General features: G+C 47.9%; 1 protein-coding gene across 1 annotated transcript; it reads right to left on the reverse strand.

Moving 5' to 3' along the window:
• Positions 1-1590: 1590 nt before the first annotated feature.
• gad2 (glutamate decarboxylase 2) lies at positions 1591-17056 on the reverse strand. The gene is made up of 16 exons (XM_074693243.1): positions 16617-17056; positions 16348-16410; positions 16088-16234; positions 15173-15406; positions 13114-13204; positions 12138-12250; positions 11605-11720; positions 10913-10992; positions 9941-9995; positions 9705-9821; positions 8028-8092; positions 7344-7422; positions 7116-7265; positions 6929-7036; positions 5471-5560; positions 1591-3187 (listed from the first exon to the last, which is right to left on the reverse strand). Exons 1-16 carry the CDS (start codon positions 16690-16692, stop codon positions 3014-3016), a joined length of 1758 nt encoding a protein of 585 aa, XP_074549344.1. The 5' UTR covers positions 16693-17056; the 3' UTR covers positions 1591-3013.
• Positions 17057-19816: the final 2760 nt, after the last annotated feature.

Raw genomic sequence — 19816 nt, forward strand, 5'->3', positions numbered from 1 at the left:
TAAATTTATGATCGACAGCTCAGATTGAGTTAGTGCAGAGCTGGATCCACCAAACGCTGAGAGGGGAGGCGACAAACCCCACATGACCCAGAGTCTCTGCTTCAAACCAGCAGAGGATGGAGGATATTTTGGCTTCACTTTTGTGCAACAGGAGGAGCTGTAAATCTGTCGTCCATCTTTAAACACAGACAAACGTTCTGAGCGTCAACACGTCAAAGCGACGACCCTCGATTGGTCCACGTTCAGACCAAAGAGCTTTAGTTACAGTTTTTTTCTTAACATCAACTTAATCACGACCATCGGACATTATTCAACGCTAAAGTGCACGGCCTCCACGCCGGGAGGGAAACGAGACGATACTAAGGCAGCACAGCCACAAACACACCAAGGAACAGCACACACCGTCAACAAGCGTCACATGTGCACAGAGAAACAAGCTCCAGAGTCCGCGTGGCTTTGCATAAACACGACCCAGATCCAGAGACCGGGACGGTCCTCGAACCTGTTAAAGCCACGTCCTGAAACACGGACGGCTCTGTGAGAGCTAAAGAGTCAGAGCCAGGTCGGTATCTGAGTGTCTGACACACACACACACTCACACACACACACACACACACACACTCACACACACTCACACACACACACACACACACACACACACGTAGAGGAGAAAGCCTTCAGGACACAGGATGAAAATACATCATCTATATCAGATAGAGAAAATATGAATACCTCACAAATAGTCTCTGGTTACACGTCTTATATACACGTATGTTTACACACAGATATGTTCTCAGCACGTCTGCTTTATTTACATCTATGATCAGAGTGATTGTACACGGAGCCACCACCCAGCAGATTGTGCTTTTCTAACGTGGTCTAACGTGGTCTACGGGGGTGCTACAGAACACCGTCAGGTTCTGGTCCAGCACAGACCTGTAGACCCACAGACGCTTGTTTCAGCAGGTCTGAGTCCACCTCTAAAGATCCTACACGCCATCTTTTCTGTAGCTACTCTGCAGGGAATAGGTTTATATAGATATATACTTATAGATTGGACCCATACTGGAGTATTGCTTGTGAATGACTAAAGACATAATCTCAGTTGCAATGCTGCAGGGGGCGCTCTTCCTCCCCGATGATTTAGTGCAAGTGGTGTCAGGTTTCAGTAGCTGCAGATCTGCTCAGGATCCTGTTTCTGGATTAGACCTCGTTAAAGCCACAGACTGGGCGACAGAAGGGGGAGGAGCCTGTGACGGCCAGAGGGGGCGTCCTCACTGAGGTCTGTGATCCTGATTGACTCTTTACGCCTCCTCAAACACTAAGGTTTGCAGGTTGTGATTCTGGTCTCATTTTAAGCTGAAGTAGGCGGGTTAGGAGGCGGGGCTAAACTTGATTGACAGGTCAGTCTCCCAATCTTAGACAGCCAATCAGGACGTCCGTTCTTTAATCAGTTTGGGCTGTGATCTCTGAGTGAACCACGTCTTCTTCCTGTTTCTGTGGCTCAGTCTGTGATTATTGCTCCTCCTCCAGGTCCACAGAGATCTCTGATCCTCGCTAAGTGCTCGTTAAACCCTCAGACAAACACTCTTTTTTTTTATCCTGAAGATGATTTTATTTAATCTCTAAGTTTTACTCTTTAAGACTTATATTCTGTGTTTTCTACTCATGAAGCTGTGCAGGAAAGCGACTTGTTCTGCGTTGATGTCTGAGGTCACGTTAGCATCATGTGTTAGCATCATGTGTTAGCATCATGTGTTAGCATCATGTGTTAGCATCATGTGTTAGCTCAGAGCTGTCAGTGAAATGTAAATATACCCTGTTACCTACAAACTCATATTGGTCCAGTGCAACCAGTCCTGGTCAGGATCTTTGCTGATCTGTTTGTGGAGCTTTAAAGAGTCCAGATCAACTCAAAGGAAGGTCGTTAAGGAAGCTAACGTCAGAGACGAGCTCTCCGTCTGAGCCTCTCCTTGGTAAAGGTGTGTTTCATGGCTCATAAAACACCTTAAAGTGCCGCCGTGTCTCAGGCTTTGGCAGCTCCAGCTCCGGGGCCAGTGAGCAGTGGCAGCCACCCACTCCGCCCGTTTCTTCACCAAGCTAACCTCAGATATAACGTTTCACGCTAAGAGAAGAGGTTAAATCAGAAATAAAGCTCGTTTGATCCTTAGATTGATTGGATTTGGTCCATTAGTTTCAATAAATGAAATCTTCAGCATAATAACTCTGAATGTGTGGATTCTTCTGGTGCTCATAAACATGCTAAGCTAAGCTAAGCTAAGCTAAGCTAAGCTAAGCTAAGTGGGGATAAATACACACTCTGTTTGGAAACGCGGCTCAGTGTGACGCGTGTATGTGCTGACATCAAACAGGACGAGCTGAACGGGTTTTTATTCCCTGACAGAAGAAGAAGAGCAGAAAGCGTCAACATGGCGTCAGCGTCAGAAGCTGCAGAGCAAACGGAGAGAGGCGGCGTGCCGCAGGAAGCACGCCGTAAATGCTTGGGTTGGGTTTGAGCGCGTGACGCGGTCTCACCTGGGGATGGCGCTCTCTGTGCGAGCTGGTCACACCTCAGGGGAACTGACGATGCGGTGAAGGCAGGATAAGCTGAGGTACGCTGAAGTGCTTCGTCTCTTTAACCAGAAGTTTAAACACGTTTGGCACGGAACACAGACTGAGCGGACACGATGAAAAATAAACTCTTCTCATCAAACTATTGCACGAGCGTTTCATATCACAAAGAGTACATATAAAGTTACGTCACGTACACGAGCTCAGGTATACGACACTATAGGAAGGCGGACAGAAGCACTTTACAGAGCTCGGGGCCGCGGCGGCTCAGGGCGGCGGCGGCCCGCGGCGAAGCTACAACATCATATATGGATATATCTGTGTCTCAAACACACTCTTAAATACTTTGGAGGAGGGAGAGAAAAGAAAGTTTACCGGTACATTCACCACAAACATTTCATCCATCACGGGGACAAAGGGGGCGGGGCTTAGTGGGTGAGTCTTATAGATCCTGGCCCAGCCGCTCGATCTCCTCGATAAGAAAGTCGATGTCCTCGAAGGTAGCGGCGGGGTTGGAGATCACCATGCGGAAAAAGTTGACCTTGTCCCCCTGAGGCTGGTAGCCCACCATGGTGGTCCCGTACTCCATCATCCGGGCTTTGATGACCGGCGCCACCTGGAAGAGACGGTTCACACGTTCATGACCCACACCCTGGATGAACGCTGAGTCTGACAGAGACAGAGACAGAGACAGAGACAGAGACAGGGACAGAGACAGGGACAGAGACAGAGACAGAGACAGAGGCTCCTGGACCTTCAGAGGAGACTGATCCTCTACCAGAGGACTTTATCAAACTCTGCAGCTCCTGCTCAGTGACGTGTTTCTCCTCGATCTTAAACCAGCGCAGAGCTCTGCGTGAAGGAAATGATCGGTGTCTGTGAACTCTGCACACGGAGGAACCAGGACGAACCTGATGTTAGACAGGTCAAACATTAGAAGGTTAAAATAAAACTGTACTGTCAGCAAACTCCCCTTACACATGGAGGTGGTGTGCTCTATAAAACCAATCAATTTGTCCACAAGGGGGCGTAAAATAATACACAGCCCTTCCTAAAAAGTCCCCCACAGGAGCTTTAGTCGTTTTTAAAGGAGCTGATGATCTGTTTGCAGCGACACCTTGAAATCAGCGCTTTAGCTTCTAGCTCCTGTGTTAGCCTTTAGCTCCTGTATAAGCCTTTAGCCTGTGTTTTAGCCCTAGCCAGCAGTTAAGCTTTTAGCTCATGTTTAAGCCTTTAACCTCTTTTAGCCTCTTTTAGCCTTTAGCAAATGCTTAAGCCTTTAGCAAGTGTTTCAGCCTCTAGCTAATGCTTTAGCCTCTAGCTCATTTGCTTGTGTTTCAACCTTTAGCTCTTATTTTAGCATTCAGCACATGCTTTGGCCTTTAGCTTTAGTTTAAGCTGTTAGCTTTTGTTTTAGCCAGTTGGTTGAAATTTAGCCTTTAGCTTATGTTTTAGCCTTTAGCTTGTGATTTAGCCTCTGGCTACTGTATTAGCCTTTGGCTTTAGTTTTAGCTTTTGTTTTAGCCCTAAGTTTATGTTTCAGCCTTCAGCTCATGTTTTAGCACTTAGCTTATATTTTAGCCTTTGGCTTATGTTTTAGTCTTTAGCTCATGTTTAAGCCTTTAGCTTGTGTTTCAACCTTTAGCTCTTAATTTAATATTCAGCACATGCTTTAGCCTTTAGCTGTAGTTTTAGCCTTTGGCTTATGTTTCAGCCTCTAGCTCATGATCTAACCTTTAGCTCGTGTTTTAGCCTTCAGCTTGTGTTTCAACCTTTAGCTCTTATTTTAGCGCTCAGCACATGTTTTTGCCTTTAGCTTTAGTTTTAGCTGTTAGCTTTTGTTTTAGCCATCTGCCCATGTTTTAGACTTTAGCTTGTGTTATTGCCTTTGGCTACAGTCTTAGCTTTTGTTTTAGCCTTAAGTTTATGTTTCAGCCTTCAGCTCATGTTTTAGCACTTAGCTTATATTTTAGACTTTAGCTTATATTTTAGCCTTTGGCTTGTGTTTTAGCCTTTAGCTCATGTTTTAGCATTTAGCTCATGCTTTAGCCTTTAGCTTGTGTTTCAGCCTCTAGATTGTGTTTTAGCTGTTGGCTGTAGTTTTGACTTTTAGCTCATGTTTTAGCATTTAGCTCATACTTTAGCCTTTAGCTTGTGTATCAGTTTTTATCTTCTTGAATCTCCTCAGGAATAAACTCAGAGCTGCAGTTTGTCCTTGTTGCTGTCAGAGGTTAAAGTATTCAGATTCATGTCTCTGCGGGCTGAGCGCTGGCTGCAGCTTCAGCTTAAGAGCTTAAATCAGAGAACGAGGCTCCAACATAATCCAGCGTGAATATGAATTAATCTGCAGAGGGTTAATCTGAGGGAAACTTTCAGACTTCTTCTTCCAGAAGTTTCTGTGCTGGTCGTTTGTTTTCAGTTTGCTGAGGGATTACTGATCATAACGTCTGCTGAGCCGTGGCTTCACCGGGTCACACGTCACGTCCTCTGATCCTGGAGAGGAGGAAACACGTCAGGCTAACTGTGGACATCACTCCTCTGCATCACCTCCCTCTGACAGACCCAGTTAAGTGTGTGTGTGTGTGTGTGTGTGTGTGTGTGTGTGTGTGTGTGTGTGTGTGTGTTGGGGCCTGTATGTCACGCTCAGCAGCTGTTTGCTCTAATTGTCTGTTATTAGCTCCCTGCTGCTGAGGGAGCCTCTGAATGACGAACACTTCGGCTGAGCAGCTCCTGGTGACAGCGCCTCCTATTTTTAACCTCACAAAGCGTGTCACCTGTTTCCAGCAGAGCACGCCGCCGCTCTGAGGAGGACGCCGTGTGACGGCAGGACGTGGAGACGGCGTGGGGAGAAACAGGAGGAGCTGTTTCAGGTACAGGTACAGCTTCCTGGTCCACCCACCTTGTGTAAGCGCTTCTTCTTCTCCTCTTTGTCCTCCATGTAGCGCATCCCAGGAGGGAGGTACCAGAAGCAGACGTTGGTGTGCTGAGGCTGTGGGAGCAGGCAGAGGACAGGGGGTGAGGGGGAATACACACTGACAGGAAACACACACACACTCAGAGAGGAAACACACACACACTCTGACAGGAAACACACACACACTGACAGGAAACACACACACACTCAGAGAGGAAACACACACACACTCAGAGAGGAAACACTCACACACACACACCGACATGAAACACACACACACAGTCAGAGAGGAAACACACATACACACCGACAGGAAACACACACACACTCAGAGAGGAAACACACACACTCAGAGAGGAAACACACACACACCGACAGGAAACACACACACACTCAGAGAGGAAACACACACACTCAGAGAGGAAACACACACACACTCAGAGAGGAAACACACACACACTCAGAGAGGAAACACACACACACACTCAGAGAGGAAACACACACACACACTCAGAGAGGAAACACTCACACACTCAGAGAGGAAACACACACACACTGACAGGAAACAGACTTTCACTCATCAAACATGAGCAGAGGAACCTCCATCACTCTGAACACATTTCTGCATCATGACCCAAAACTTAAAGCTGGCACCGCCCTGTGGCTCATTGTGGTACTGCACCCTGACTTTAACCCAGACCATGAGTCCATCCTCCACAGACCCTCAGACCCTCAGACCGTCTCCTCGTGGCTCTGTGAGAGTGAGGCGCTGTCATTACTGACGCCTGCCCCCCGTCATGGAGCTGGACTGGCTCTGAGCCTCAGACCCATGTCCCGGCTCACAGGGAGAACCTGGACCGTAGTGGTCCTGAGGGTCAGGAGGCTCTCAGCCTCAGCAGGAAACAAAGAGAGTCCAGACATGAGGCTCTGAGGGACTCTGTGATGACCCGTCAGCGCCGCTCTGTGAGGGACTGTGTTCAGACGTCAGCCTTTCACATGCATATGAGCAATTAAAGGGCTGTTACGCCATTCATTACACATAATAGCAGCACATTACTCCAGCAGCTCGAGGTAAAAATGGCATTCAGGCGACACAAAGCCAGCACACGGCGTGAGGAGCACACGGCGTGAGGAGCACACGGCGTGAGGAGCACACGGCGTGAGGAGCACACGGCGTGAGGAGCACACGGCGTGAGGAGCACACGGCGTGAGGAGCACACGGCGTGAGGAGCACACGGCGTGAGGAGCACACGGAGAGCTGAGCGCTTCCTCTGCAGTGACAGTGACCACGAGGAGGAGGAGGAGGAGGAGGAGGAAGAGGAGGAGGAGGAGGAGGAAGAGGAGGAGGAGGAGGAGGAGGAGGAGGAGGAGGAGGAGCAGAGCCTGACCCTGGAGCCGTCCTCTGACTGTAAAGACCGCTCACCCCGTCTCAAGCAGACTCACTTTTCCGTCGAACACCATCTCGTATCCTTCCCGGTCTTTGATCTTGTTGTAGAGATACTCGGACAGCTCCAGACATTTATCGATCTGAGCCTCGAACCCGATGGTGCCCTGAGAGGAGACAGAGTTCACTGGTTACTGGGTCCAGTCTGGACCATGATGTTCGGGTGGAAGCGGCGCCCGTCCTGACCTTAGCTCTCCACATGAGCCAGAGCTTGAAGATGTCCACGTGGCGTCCACACTGCAGCGCCTTGTCCCCGGTGTCGTAGGACAGGTCGTAGTGTTTGTCCTGCTGGAACAGGTAGCAGGCGTGCATCTGGTTGCAGTTCTGCATCAGACCCTGAAGGACAGACAGGTTCTCGTTAGGGGGCGCTAGAGCACGGAAACAGATCTCCTCAGAGGGTCAGACCAGGCTCACCTCCTCTCTGACCAGCAGGGCCGAGCACTGCAGGGGGACCGACATCATCTTATGGGGGTTCCACGTCACCGAGTTCGCCCTGCAGGGGAGAAACAGTCAGTAAGCAAGGAAGGGAACAGTCAGCATGCTGGGTCAGAAAAAACAGTCAGCAAGCTGTGTCAGAAAAACCACTCAGCAAGCTGGGTCAGAGAAAACAGTCAGCAAGCTGGGTCAGAGAAAACAGTCAGCAAGCTGGGTCAGAAAAAACAGTCAGCATGCTGGGTAAAAAAAAAACAGTCAGCAAGCTGGGTCAGAAAAAAAAACAGTCAGCAAGCTGGGTCAGAAAAAACAGTCAGCAAGCTGGGTCAGAAAAAACAGTCAGCAAGCTGGGTCAGAAAAAACAGTCAGCAAGCTGGGCCAGAAAAAAACAGTCAGCAAGCTGGGTCAGAAAAAAACAGACAGCAAGCTGGGTCAGAAAAAACAGTCAGCAAGCTGGGTCAGAAAAAACAGTCAGCAAGCTGGGTCAGAAAAAAACAGTCAGCAAGCTGGGTCAGAAAAACAGTCAGCAAGCTGGGTCAGAAAAAAACAGTCAGCAAGCTGGGTCAGAAAAAACAGTCAGCAAGCTGGGTCAGAGAAACAGTCAGTTAGCGAGCAGGGTTAGTGGAAACAGTCAGTCAGCACAGAGTCAGAGATAAAGTCACCCACCTCTCCACGCCGTCCAGCTTCCAGCGATGTCTCCTGGACATGAGCAGACTGCCCCCCCACGCACCCTGCAGACACACACACACACACACACACACACACACACACACACACACACACACACACACACACACACACACACACACACACACACACAGCGTTAGGATCTGACCTGCTCCTGTGACAGCAGGTGTAGTTGCTGATGTTTTGATCAGGTGATGTTTAACGAACCCTGGCGTTAATCTGTCAGATTATCTGGATTATGTTTCTCAGGATGAGCAGCTGTTTGGAGCTCTGTGCCTCAGACGTTGGTCATCAAACATTTCCTCCTCCTGCTAACGAGGAGTTCACAGATCTGACATGAACAGGTTTATATCTATGGGCATTGGGTAACACTCAGTTGCATTGTGGGAGATGTAGGCTCATGTTGTGTTGTGTTGGTGTCAAACACGTAACACACGGTATAATCTCCTGATGAGTTTCTGTGGTTACAGAGCTCGTTCACAGAGCAGCATTTCCTCCGTCTGTTCTGTCTGAGGGTTTGATCCTCTGACGTTTGGTTTTCAGAAGCAAAGATCAGAAGATCAGAGCTCGACGACGTCCTGCTGATTGAGCCATGGATATGAAACATCTTATTTAGCTCCTGTTTTAGCTCTTTTTTTCTTTCTAATCCTTTTCTAATCATTTAAACCTCTTAAATTATCGGACATTGTTTTTATTTTAATGGATCAAAGATCAACAATCGAAGGAGTGTCTCCCTGAGGTTTGAGCTGTCGTGGTAGTTTGATGCTGTAGTTTCTTCACCTTCACGGTCAGGAGTCGACAGAAGAGAGGCCGTATTTTATGTCCTCCATCCTCCCTACCTGTCCTCTTTAATCAGTCTGTCCGTAACGTCTCATGTTTGTCCCTGATGAGAGTCCAAACAGGTTTTCCTCTGAGAGACACAGAAACTCTTTTTCTGTCTGTCTGTCTGTCTGTCTGTCTGACTGTCTGTCTGTGTCTGTCTGTGTCTGTCTGTCTGTCTGTGTCTGTCTGTCTGTGTCTGTCTGTCTGTGTCTGCTGTGTCTGTCTGTCTGTGTCTGTCTGTGTCTGTCTGTCTGTGTCTGTCTGTGTCTGTCTGTCTGTGTCTGTCTGTGTCTGTCTGTCTGTCTGTGTCTGTCTGTCTGTGTCTGTCTGTCTGTGTCTGTCTGTGTCTGTCTGTCTGTGTCTGTCTGTGTCTGTCTGGTCTGTGTCTGTCTGTGTCTGTCTGTGTCTGTCTGTCTGTCTGTCTGAGGATGTTTTCCTCCGTCTCTGACTCAGTCTCAGTCTCAGTCTGGATCTGGGTCTGTGTGTGGGGGGGATGATGGATCGTCCCGTTTACGTGTCTTAATGGAGGCGTCGCCCTGTCAGGACTAAATCACCTCCGTTAATGGATGGAGCTCCTTCTCTGGGGGAAGTCAGGGGAGGAGATGATTTACGGCCTCTGCTCCTCTTTTTCTAATCCCGGCTGTGGGACGGGAGCGTTCGCGCTCCTATCTGGGTCGGCCGCGGCCGGTTAGAGGCCGACAGAAGTAACAGATTAATCAGCCTGAGCTTTCTGTGGATCAGAGGATGATATCTCACTCAGCAGACGGAGGAGGAGCAGATAAAGACCTGGACCAGGACTCAGAGGAGGTTTCTGCAGGTTTATGAGTGACTCACGTCCACGTGCATCCACACGTTGTACTTTTTGCAGATGTCAGAGATGGCGATGAGCGGGTCGAAGGCGCCGTACACCGTGGTTCCTGCGGTGGCGCTGACGAAGAACGGGACGAAACCCTGCAGAGACAGAGACACAGAGAGAGGTCGTCTCATTGGTCCTGAGGAGGGACTACAGTCAGTCTGCAGGATCCTGGTCCTCAGAAACCAGGATCACAGCCCCTCAGAAACCCGTTCACCTTCTGCTTGGCCTCCTGTATCCTCCTCTCCAGGTCGGCTGGGATCATCTTCCCGCTGCAGACAGAAACAGACAGAGACACGGGACGTAAGGCCACGTCTGACACGTCTGAGGATTCATCGATGCACAGGAAAAAGATTAATCTGAGTTTAATCTGAGTCTAATCTGAGTCTAATCTGAGTTTAATCTGAGTTTAATCTGAGTCTAATCTGAGTCTAATCTGAGTTTAATGTGAGTCTAATCTGAGTTTAATCTGAGTCTAATCTGAGTTTAATCTGAGTCTAACCTGACTTTAATCTGAGTTTAATTTGAGCTGAGCTGTTTTTATGGATGACTTTAACCACAGCTTGTGTTTGTAGTTTTCTCTCTGCTCTGTGTGCAGGAGGAGTCACCATGAAGGCCTTTCTATGCGTCTATTTCTACATCACAGAAAACACGTTCCTGCAGAAAAATTCAGAGTCTGATTTATTCAGGATTAAATATTGAAACAACGTTTACAGAAACTGAGTCTGAGATTTAAGTTTAGAAAAGAGTCCAAATCAAACATGAATAAAATTAAATGAATGAAAATAAAAGCCTAAGATTTAGAGACGTGTTTTAGATTAATGTGTGATAACGTCAGCGTTGAGTCAGAGTTCAACCAGTAAGAAAAGAAATAATCTGAGATCAGACTGAACACTAATAAAATGGGTGTTTTTGACTCTGTGAACATTTATTTGATTTGATAATTATTATATTTTAATTTAAAACACAAGATTCTCTAACAGACTGAGGAGACTGAGACTGAGCAGGATTTCCTGATGGAGACGAAGGTGACAGAGATTAGTCTAACTGTTAAACATTAAGTTTGTGTGTGCAGACGATGGACAGACTGAAACAAATATAAAACATGTCACAGTTTGACAGATTCATCTCTCTCTGAGGATTTCACCTCCTCTCCGTCCTCGTTGGATCGTCAGAGCCGTAAACTCACCTCTCGTCTGCTTTGATGCAGATCACGCTCTCTGTCCCGATGCCCAGAGCTGCTGCTCCTTTTTTAATGGAGAAATGGCTCTAAAGGAGGAAACACACACACACACACACACACACACACACACACACACACACACACACACACACACACACACACGAGAGAGAGAGTAAAGACCCAGCGTTCATTTGATAAAATAGAGAAGGATAAATTTGTGAAACATGAGCCCAAACATGTTTTATCTGCCTGCGTGTGTCAGACGTCCTCGAAGGATGGAGGAGCTCACATCCTGCTGACAGGTACAGCCTTTACTTTAAACCCTCAGTTTAACCCTCACTCTGACCCTCACTCCGACCCTGACTCTGACCCTCAGTCTGACCCTGACTCTGACCCTCACTCCAACCCTCATTATGACCCTCACTTTGACCCTCACATGAAACCCTCATAAAACCCTGACTCCAACCTCTCACTCCGACCCCCACTTCAAACCCTCGCTCCAACCCTCATTTTAAACCCTCATTACAACCCTCATTTTGACCCTTACTCCAACCCCTCACTCTGACCCTCACTTTTAACCCTGGGTTTTAACCCCGCAGCAGCAGCAGCTCCAGGTTACGGTGTGAGAGCTCTGACATCCAGGAAATGTTTCTGATCTGTTTTTATCCACAGTGAACAGACGAAGCGTGACGCCGTACGTGTTCGGACGTGAAGGCCACCAGCCGGGGCACAGATGACATCCCTTTCTCCTTGACTTCAGGAAACATCTTAAAGCGAGCCAGCAGCATGGCGTACATGTTGGAGATAGCTCCACCTAGAGGACAGACAGAGCTCAGTGATTCACAGCATCAGAGACTCAAACAGCTTCATAAAGACTTCCTGCTCAGAGTAACCACACAGAGCCGCGGCGAGGAGACAGCAGAGTGTAACGATGGAGCCAATCAGAGGCCGTGACACAGGGAGGAGGAGGAGGAGGAGCAGGAGGAGCAGGGGGAGGCAGTGACTGACAGAGAGGAGGAGGTGAGGTGGGGGGGGGGTTCAGTCAGAAAAAGAAATGATTTCATGCTAATCGTCTTTGAGCTCCGTTTATATCATCAAAATGCAAATCAGCACGTTACAAAACACTGCGGCTGTTCCTCACACACACACACACACACACACACACACACACACACACACACACACACACACACACGCTGAGGGGTGTGTGTGTGGCAGCGCCCCCACGTACCAGGAGAGAAGATGCCGTCTCCGCGGCCGTCCGCCCAGCCAATGATCTCCCTCATCTTCTTCAGAGTGACGTACTCCAGCAGCACGAAGACCGGCGCCACCTCATAGGTGAACCTGTTACACAAGGTGAGTCACATGGTCCCACATCACAACCAATCATCAGTCAGCACAGAGGAGAAACACAGACAGGTGCAGAAATCACAGCTCTGACTGAGGAGGAATAAAAACTAGAGCTGATCTGAGCAGAAAGGGTTAATCCTGCAGCGCGGCGTCAGACTGACGATCCAACCTGAGAGAGGTCAGGGTGTAACCCCGTCTGTTAGAGTCTGTTAGAGTCTGTTCGAGTCTGTTAGAGTCTGTAAACCCAGATCATTTAAAGGACGACACGACATGAAGAGACCGCTTTGTTTCCTGCTCTCTGCTCTGTGTGTTTTATTTCTACGTTAGAGCTGTGATCAGCCGAGAAACAGCCTCAACATCTACAGCTGCTCTGACTCTCTGAGGCCAAACCTCAGAGTTTATCACCCCAAAACACACACACACACACACACACACACACACACACACACACACACACACACACACACACACACACACACACACACACACAGACACACACAGACACACACACACACACCAAAATTAGCCCCAGATTAGTCTGAATTTAATTTCAGAGCTAATTTTCTCCCCTTGAAGCCCCGTGGGGGGGGGGGGGTGGGGGGGGGGGGGATAAAAGGCGTGTGATTAGGGGTGAAGGGGTGTGTGTGTGTGTGTGTGTGTGGTGTGTGTGTGTGTGTGGGTCTTCCTTTCATTCTCCTCCTTTCATTCAGCGTGGTGGAGCAGTGAAGAGGGAGCTGCTATCAGACGCAGAGCAGACAGGAAATGGACTTCATTGTTATTCTCATTATCAGCGTTTAACATCAGGACGCCGCGCGGCCGGGGGGGCCGGGGGGGGCCAGGGGGGGCTGCACACTTACATGTTGGTGTTGGCAGTGGACGTGAGCCAATCGGCTGCCAGGCCGACCATGTCTAATCCTGTGGAGAGCTGGTTGAAGTACCTGGGGTGGGCTGATGGAGGAGAGAGGAGGAAGAATCAAACATTTAACACGGAGCAGCGTCAGCAGGAGCATCAATAAAAATCTGTTTTTATATTTCTATATTTCTGCTGAACGCTGAGGCTGTCATCCTCTGATCGCTTCAACCACAGCAGAGAAATCAGACAGAGACGCTGGAAACACTCAGAGCTGCACCAAAAAAAAAAAAACAGTTTTTGTAAAAGATTAAATTTAAAATAAGCAGAAAACATCCTGAACATTAGAGCTTTAAAGGAAAGCTTAGAGGAGTGTGTGTTAGACATAGATATGTTAAACACTGAGTTTAAGACAAAATGTGTTTTATAAAAACATGAAACAGGAGATAAACTCTGATCCTCGTCCTTTTTAAAACCATCAGCAGAAATAAACAGATTCAAACACTAAAGATAAAAATATAAAAACATTATTTTATCAATAGAAGGATTAAATCACACTCCTTCATTTTCCTGATGTCAGCTCACAACAACAACAACAACAGAGGAGATAAATATGTGTTTAATGTCTGTAAGAGTACACTCTGCATCAGATCTATATTATATAAATCTATGGTAGCTTAAGAGTGTTAAATAATATCTGATCTATAACATATATGTCTTTATTAGTAATTATATTGGATCTATCTTATTAATTCTATATTTTTTTAGAGAAGAGGACAAAATCATATCTATGTTAAATATCTCTACATTAGTAGCACAGAGGGTAATACTATCAGATCTATTTAATATATGTATTTATTATTGTTAGAGAGGACAGAAATATCAGTTCTAGATCATGAATGTCTTTTTAATTGAAAGGGTATAAATTCAAAATCTATTTAATGTATTTCTATGTTAATTCAAGGTTAATAAACAGATTTGCTTTATACATGTTTATAGTTGTGTAAGTGAGGCCGTTAAAATTATCAGATCTAACATTTATTATATTTCATCTTATATACATATATATATATATATATATATATATATATATATATATATATATATATATATATATATATATATATATATATATAGTTTTTTTATAGTTTTAGAAAGGAAAGTTATCAAATCTTTACTATCTAAAATATTTAGGGTAGTTCTATCAGATCTATATTAAATATGTCTATGTTAGCTAGGGTAATAATATTAGATCTTTATTAAAAATGTCTATTTATTAATATCTGATCTATATAACCCATAATATGTAGTGTTGTAATTACACCTATTCTATATTAAATATGTCTATGCTGGTCAGGCTCTTAACAATATCTGATCTATACAACCTATTATCTATAGTCACAGTGAGGTGAACCTCAGTGAGTCAGGGGGTCTAATGGAGCCGGTCTGGGGGGTCTAATGGAGCCGGTCTGGGGGTCTAATAGAGCCGGTCTGGGGGGGCCGATGGAGCCGGTCTGGGGGGGCCGATGGAGCCGGTCTGTGCAGCCTCAGGTTATTATGAGCCCATTATCTGAAGCAGATTTACTGCGTCACTGCGTCCATCGGTCCGCTGCTCCGGAGGAGGAGAGGAGGAGGAGGAGGAGAGGAGGAGGACACCTCCACCACCAGACCTCCATCAGTTCATCACAAAAACTGTTTTTATTTTTTAAAAAGTCATTTATTTTTATTTTTATTTAAATCTGTTTTTTTCTTTGCTGTAATTTTTTCAGTTTCCTCTCGCAGAAATATTCTCAGAATAAAATCCGTCCTGCTGCGGTCTGAAACATTAAAAACAGGTAGAAAAAAATATTTATTCTTTTTAAAATATAAAACCTGCGCATGCTCTGTTTTATTTTTCCTTTAAATCTGTATTTTTATTCTGTTGGTTTCACTGATCGTGACTGTGGCAGAAACAGGCCACTGTGAAGGCCTCAGCGTCCTCTAGACCTGATCCCTCTCACTGTAAACCTGTGATCCAGCTTTAGCACAGAGACCTGCCCCCCTAACAGGACCCGGGCCCGGCTCACCTGTCTTGATGGCGTATTTGAGCGTGGCGCGGCAGCTGATCAGGATGTCGTCCAGGGAGGTGGGCTCATGCTGCAGCTCCCAGTTGTTGAGCTGCAGCAGCTCGTTGGGGTAGTGGAAGTCGATGACTTTGGTTTTCCTGTCGAAGGACTCCACGATGTAGGCCAGCAGGATGTCCACCACCTCCTGCAGGAACGTCATGGTCTTCGCGTCCCCGTCCATGGCCGGGAGCAGGTCTGAGGACCCGGAACACAGAGACACCGTGAGGAGCTGGTCTCTGTCAGAGCCCCTGAGGGCTGAGAGCTCAGGCATGTTTCACACAGACACGGACACGCGTGTGCGTGGAGTGATGAAAAACACGGCTGGGCCTAAAAACGAGTAAAAGCTTTAGTTTGATTTTCTGCAGGAGTCCACCGGAAACACGGGCTGGTTTTTAGTCCTGGTTTAGATCCTGGAGGGGAGACATTTTCCTGAAGGTGACCTCCACAGAACCAGAACCAGAACAGCTCCTCAGAGACGCTGAACCCAGCCCGGAGAATTTTCTAGAAATGACGCACAGCCGGTTTTTATTTCCCCATTACAGGATTATTTTAAAATCCGTTTATTCCTGATCACTCTGTCCTGGTCTGAGAGAGGGCGCGGAGCAACAACCAAAAACAAACTGTTTAGATTTTTAAAACAGAAATTTATCGAAATGAAGCAGAAATAAAAATATAAAACCATCGAATGTTAAATGATATAATTTGACCTGTTTCCGTTTTTAATCTGTTTTAATCTGAATAAAAACCCTGGTCTGATATTTGATGTAGAGACCTGAGAAGGTGACCGTCAAGGTGAGTGCGGACCGGCTCTGGGGGACGGTGCCGGACTCGCTGGGCGTGAAACGGGGACTGTGAAACGGGGACCGTGGTCCGTACCTGTTGAATAGAGGTCAGAGAAGCCCACGGCGGCTTTGCTGCAGTTGCAGGTTTTGTTGCAGCCGCAGGTTCCGCCTGGTCCGGTCTGAGGCGGCTCCTTGGCGGACGGGTCCGCAGCTTTCTCCACCTCCCCGACATTCAGCAGAGCTTTGGAGACCAGAAACCAGAGACCGTGTTAGTCTGAGGCCGTGAACAAAGGGGACACGGGGGAAAAACGCCTCCGCTCCCCGGACCCTCCCGTCCCCCCGCACAACACGTACCACACAGTTTGGATCCGATCCCTCCGGAGAATTTCTGGGCCGCCGCCTGGCACCAAGCCCGGGCTGCAAGAGACAGGAGAGAGATCAGATAAGCGAGAGGGGTTCAGGCTCAGGGTCCGGGTTCAGGCAGAGCCGTGGGGACAAACACGCAGCTCCACGGCCGCTCCACGGCCGCTGTGTGCGTGGATCCAGCGGCCTGTGCGCAGCGCCGCTCAGACACTGCGCTGGGAGAACTGGTGTCCATTCAAGAGGAGACAGAAACCACTCACGCGTGCTGGGGCTCTGGCTGCCGGGGTTGGCCCCCGCAGGGTCTCCGCCGAGGGACCAGAAGCCTTGAGATGCCATCGTTACCGGGACTCAGAGCTGCACGAGACGACAGAGCCCATCCACGGCGCGCGCAGACCCGGATCCGCTGTGAGCTGGTGTGGAGCTGGATCTGAGCAGACCTCCCAGCCGAGCGTCCGACGCGCCCCGCGCTGCAGGAAAACCTCCACGGGTGAAAGGTGCGGAGAGGAGAAAGCACGCAGCTCAGTGCGCGGGAGTCCACGAGGCATCAAACAGCGCCCTTCAGGAAAAACCCGCAAACTGTGACTGCGCAGCGCACCCACACACGCACAGCCACGCTCCCACTCCACAGAGACACGCAGCTCAGGCTCAGACACCAGCTACATCTCCACGAGTGACGAGAGTCAGAGAGGAAGGAGCTGCAGTGGGAGTCAGTGAGCGGGGGGGGGGACCAGCTCAGGGCTCACACGCCGCGCGCGCGCCGTGCCCAACGGCATCTAACCCACATCCACGTCCACGTCAGCCAGAGAGCCCGCGTGATGCACTGCGAGTCATGACGAGCTGCGCTGCGTCGTGCGTCGTGACTGCTCCAACACCTCAGAGCCCCCCCCCCCCCCCTGCTCAGCGCACCCCCCAAAGGACCCTGAGCGCACACGGTCCTTCAGCCAGACCCGTTCCCCCCAGACCGGAGCGGCGGAGGCTCCGAGGACGCGCTCAGGGTGGAGGAGAGCTGCGGGCGGAGAGGAGGACGAGTGCGCATGGGTCCGTCCTTTCTGCCAGGGCTGGGCGCGTTACCCCAAAACCCTGATACCCCAAAACCCCCTGGTCCTCAAAAACCTGATACCCCAAAACCTGGTTATTCCAAAACCCTGATCCTCTAAAACCTGGTACCCCCTGGTCCTCTAAAAGTCCCTGATCCTCCTTCCTCTCCTCTCCTCTCAGAGCAGAGTTATTTCAGTAGACAGTGTTTGAAAAAGTCTTTTTTTTTACAGAAACTTTCATTAGAATTATTTTTTACAGATGAATAAAATTAAAACCAAGAATTTCACAGATAAAGACCCCCCCACACACACACACACACACACACACACACACACACACACACACACACACACACACACACACACACACTCAGTGAAACATAAAAACAGAAAAATTGTGGACGATGGATTTTTAGATTTTTAGACAGTTTATTTCAAAATGAGGAGAAAATGAAAAGTGAATTATTAAAACAGCCTCATTACACAAACTGTTCAGTTAAATATTTTTATTAAAAATGTGTGTGTGTGTGTGTGTGTGCGTGTGTGTGTGTGTGTGTGTGTGTGTGTGTGTTAATAGTTTGTGTGTGAATGAGAGCAAACAGCCTGAAGGCATCATCTGATGAATGGGAGCAATCAGCAGAAACAGTTTAATGCCAAACACACACACACACACACACACACACACACACACACACACACACACAGATTTGAACACTAAGGCCTGCAGCACAGAAATGATCAGCCTCTAATGTCTGAGGTAAACGTAGTCTCCTCTTTCAGCCTCTGATATTTTTATTCTTAAAATCTTGAAAAGAGGGCAGCTTCCTGCTTCCTGAGCCGGGTTGTTGGGAGCTGGACTCCTTCCCACATGCTCCTGTGTGTGTGTGTGTGTGTGTGTGTGTGTGTGTGTGTGTGTGTGTGCAGAATGTCAGCAGGGACTCTCTAACACTCCCTCGGGGCCTTTTCTCCTCTGAAATGTCACAGAAAGGTTGTGAGGTTGAATCTCTAAGAAGCAGATATGAAGAGGACTCAGGGGGAATCCAGACTTTGATATCAACATGACCCAGCTGCACACACACACACACACACACACACACACACACACAGACACACACACACACACACACACAGACACACACACACACACACACACACACACACACACACACACACACACACACACACACACACACACACACACACACACACACACACACACACACACACACACACACACACACAGTTTCAGGGTGAACTGGAGCTAAAATAAATGTAAAGGTTTAAACTGAAGGAGAAGTGAAAGCAGGAAACACATCAGGTGTTTCTGACCCTGACCCCCTGCTGGGTGGATCCTCCAACAGACCAATCACAGAGCAGACAGTGGAGGCCTCAGATACCTCATCCATCTACACTGTAAAAAATGTCTCTGTGAGAAAATCAGTGAAATCCTGTCAGTAGAAATGTTCAGTTACTTCCTGTTATTTTACAGAGCATGTCATTTATCTTTACTGTACGAAGCTGGACTTTTGATTACACCATTATATACAGTTTGATAGAGAAACTGAGGCTCTCATATCCGCTGTGTTCCTCCTCACTCACGGTTACCACTGTGTTCCTCCTCACTCACGGTTACCGCTGTGTTCCTCCTCACTCACGGTTACCAGTGTGTTCCTCCTCACTCACAGTTACCACTGTGTTCCTCCTCACTCACGGTTACCACTGTGTTCCTCCTCACTCACGGTTACCACTGTGTTCCTCCTCACTCACGGTTACCACTGTGTTCCTCCTCACTCACGGTTACCACTGTGTTCCTCCTCACTCACGGTTACCACTGTGTTCCTCCTCACTCACGGTTACCACTGTGTTCCTCCTCACTCACGGTTACCACTGTGTTCCTCCTCACTCACGGTTACCACTGTGTTCCTCCTCACTCACGGTTACCGCTGTGTTCCTCCACCTCACGGTTACCGCTGTGTTCCTCCACCTCACGGTTACCGCTGTGTCCCTCCACACTCACAGTTACTAAACACCATCACAACAAAATGACTTTGCTGTAAAATTATGGTAAAATACCGACAGTAGAGTCTTCCTTTTGTTGACAGTAAACTTATGTTTTTCCCGGTGTTTGTCAAACATTCAGGCATCCAGCAGCAGAACTCTGACAGGAAACTGAGTTTTGTAAAATAATATTTCTTTGATCAAACAGAAATCTTCGCTCATCCAGGAAAAAATAAAATCTTAAAAAAAAAAAATTGTATTTTTATTTTGTGACTGGCTCTTGGGGGCCCCCTAGTGGCCGTGGCTCTGAGTAGGATCCAGGGTTGTTCTGTTTTCAACCATAACAGGATTTTACAGAGAACTTCCTCCTTAATCTACAGTCATTTTTTACAGCGTATGAAATCAGACCAGCTCTGTGCTCAGGA

Source organism: Halichoeres trimaculatus, unplaced genomic scaffold (genome assembly GCF_033239565.1).
Source record: "Halichoeres trimaculatus isolate MK-OKI-2021-1 unplaced genomic scaffold, fHalTri1.1 fHalTri1_scaffold_18, whole genome shotgun sequence".
NCBI lineage: Eukaryota > Metazoa > Chordata > Actinopteri > Labriformes > Labridae > Halichoeres > Halichoeres trimaculatus.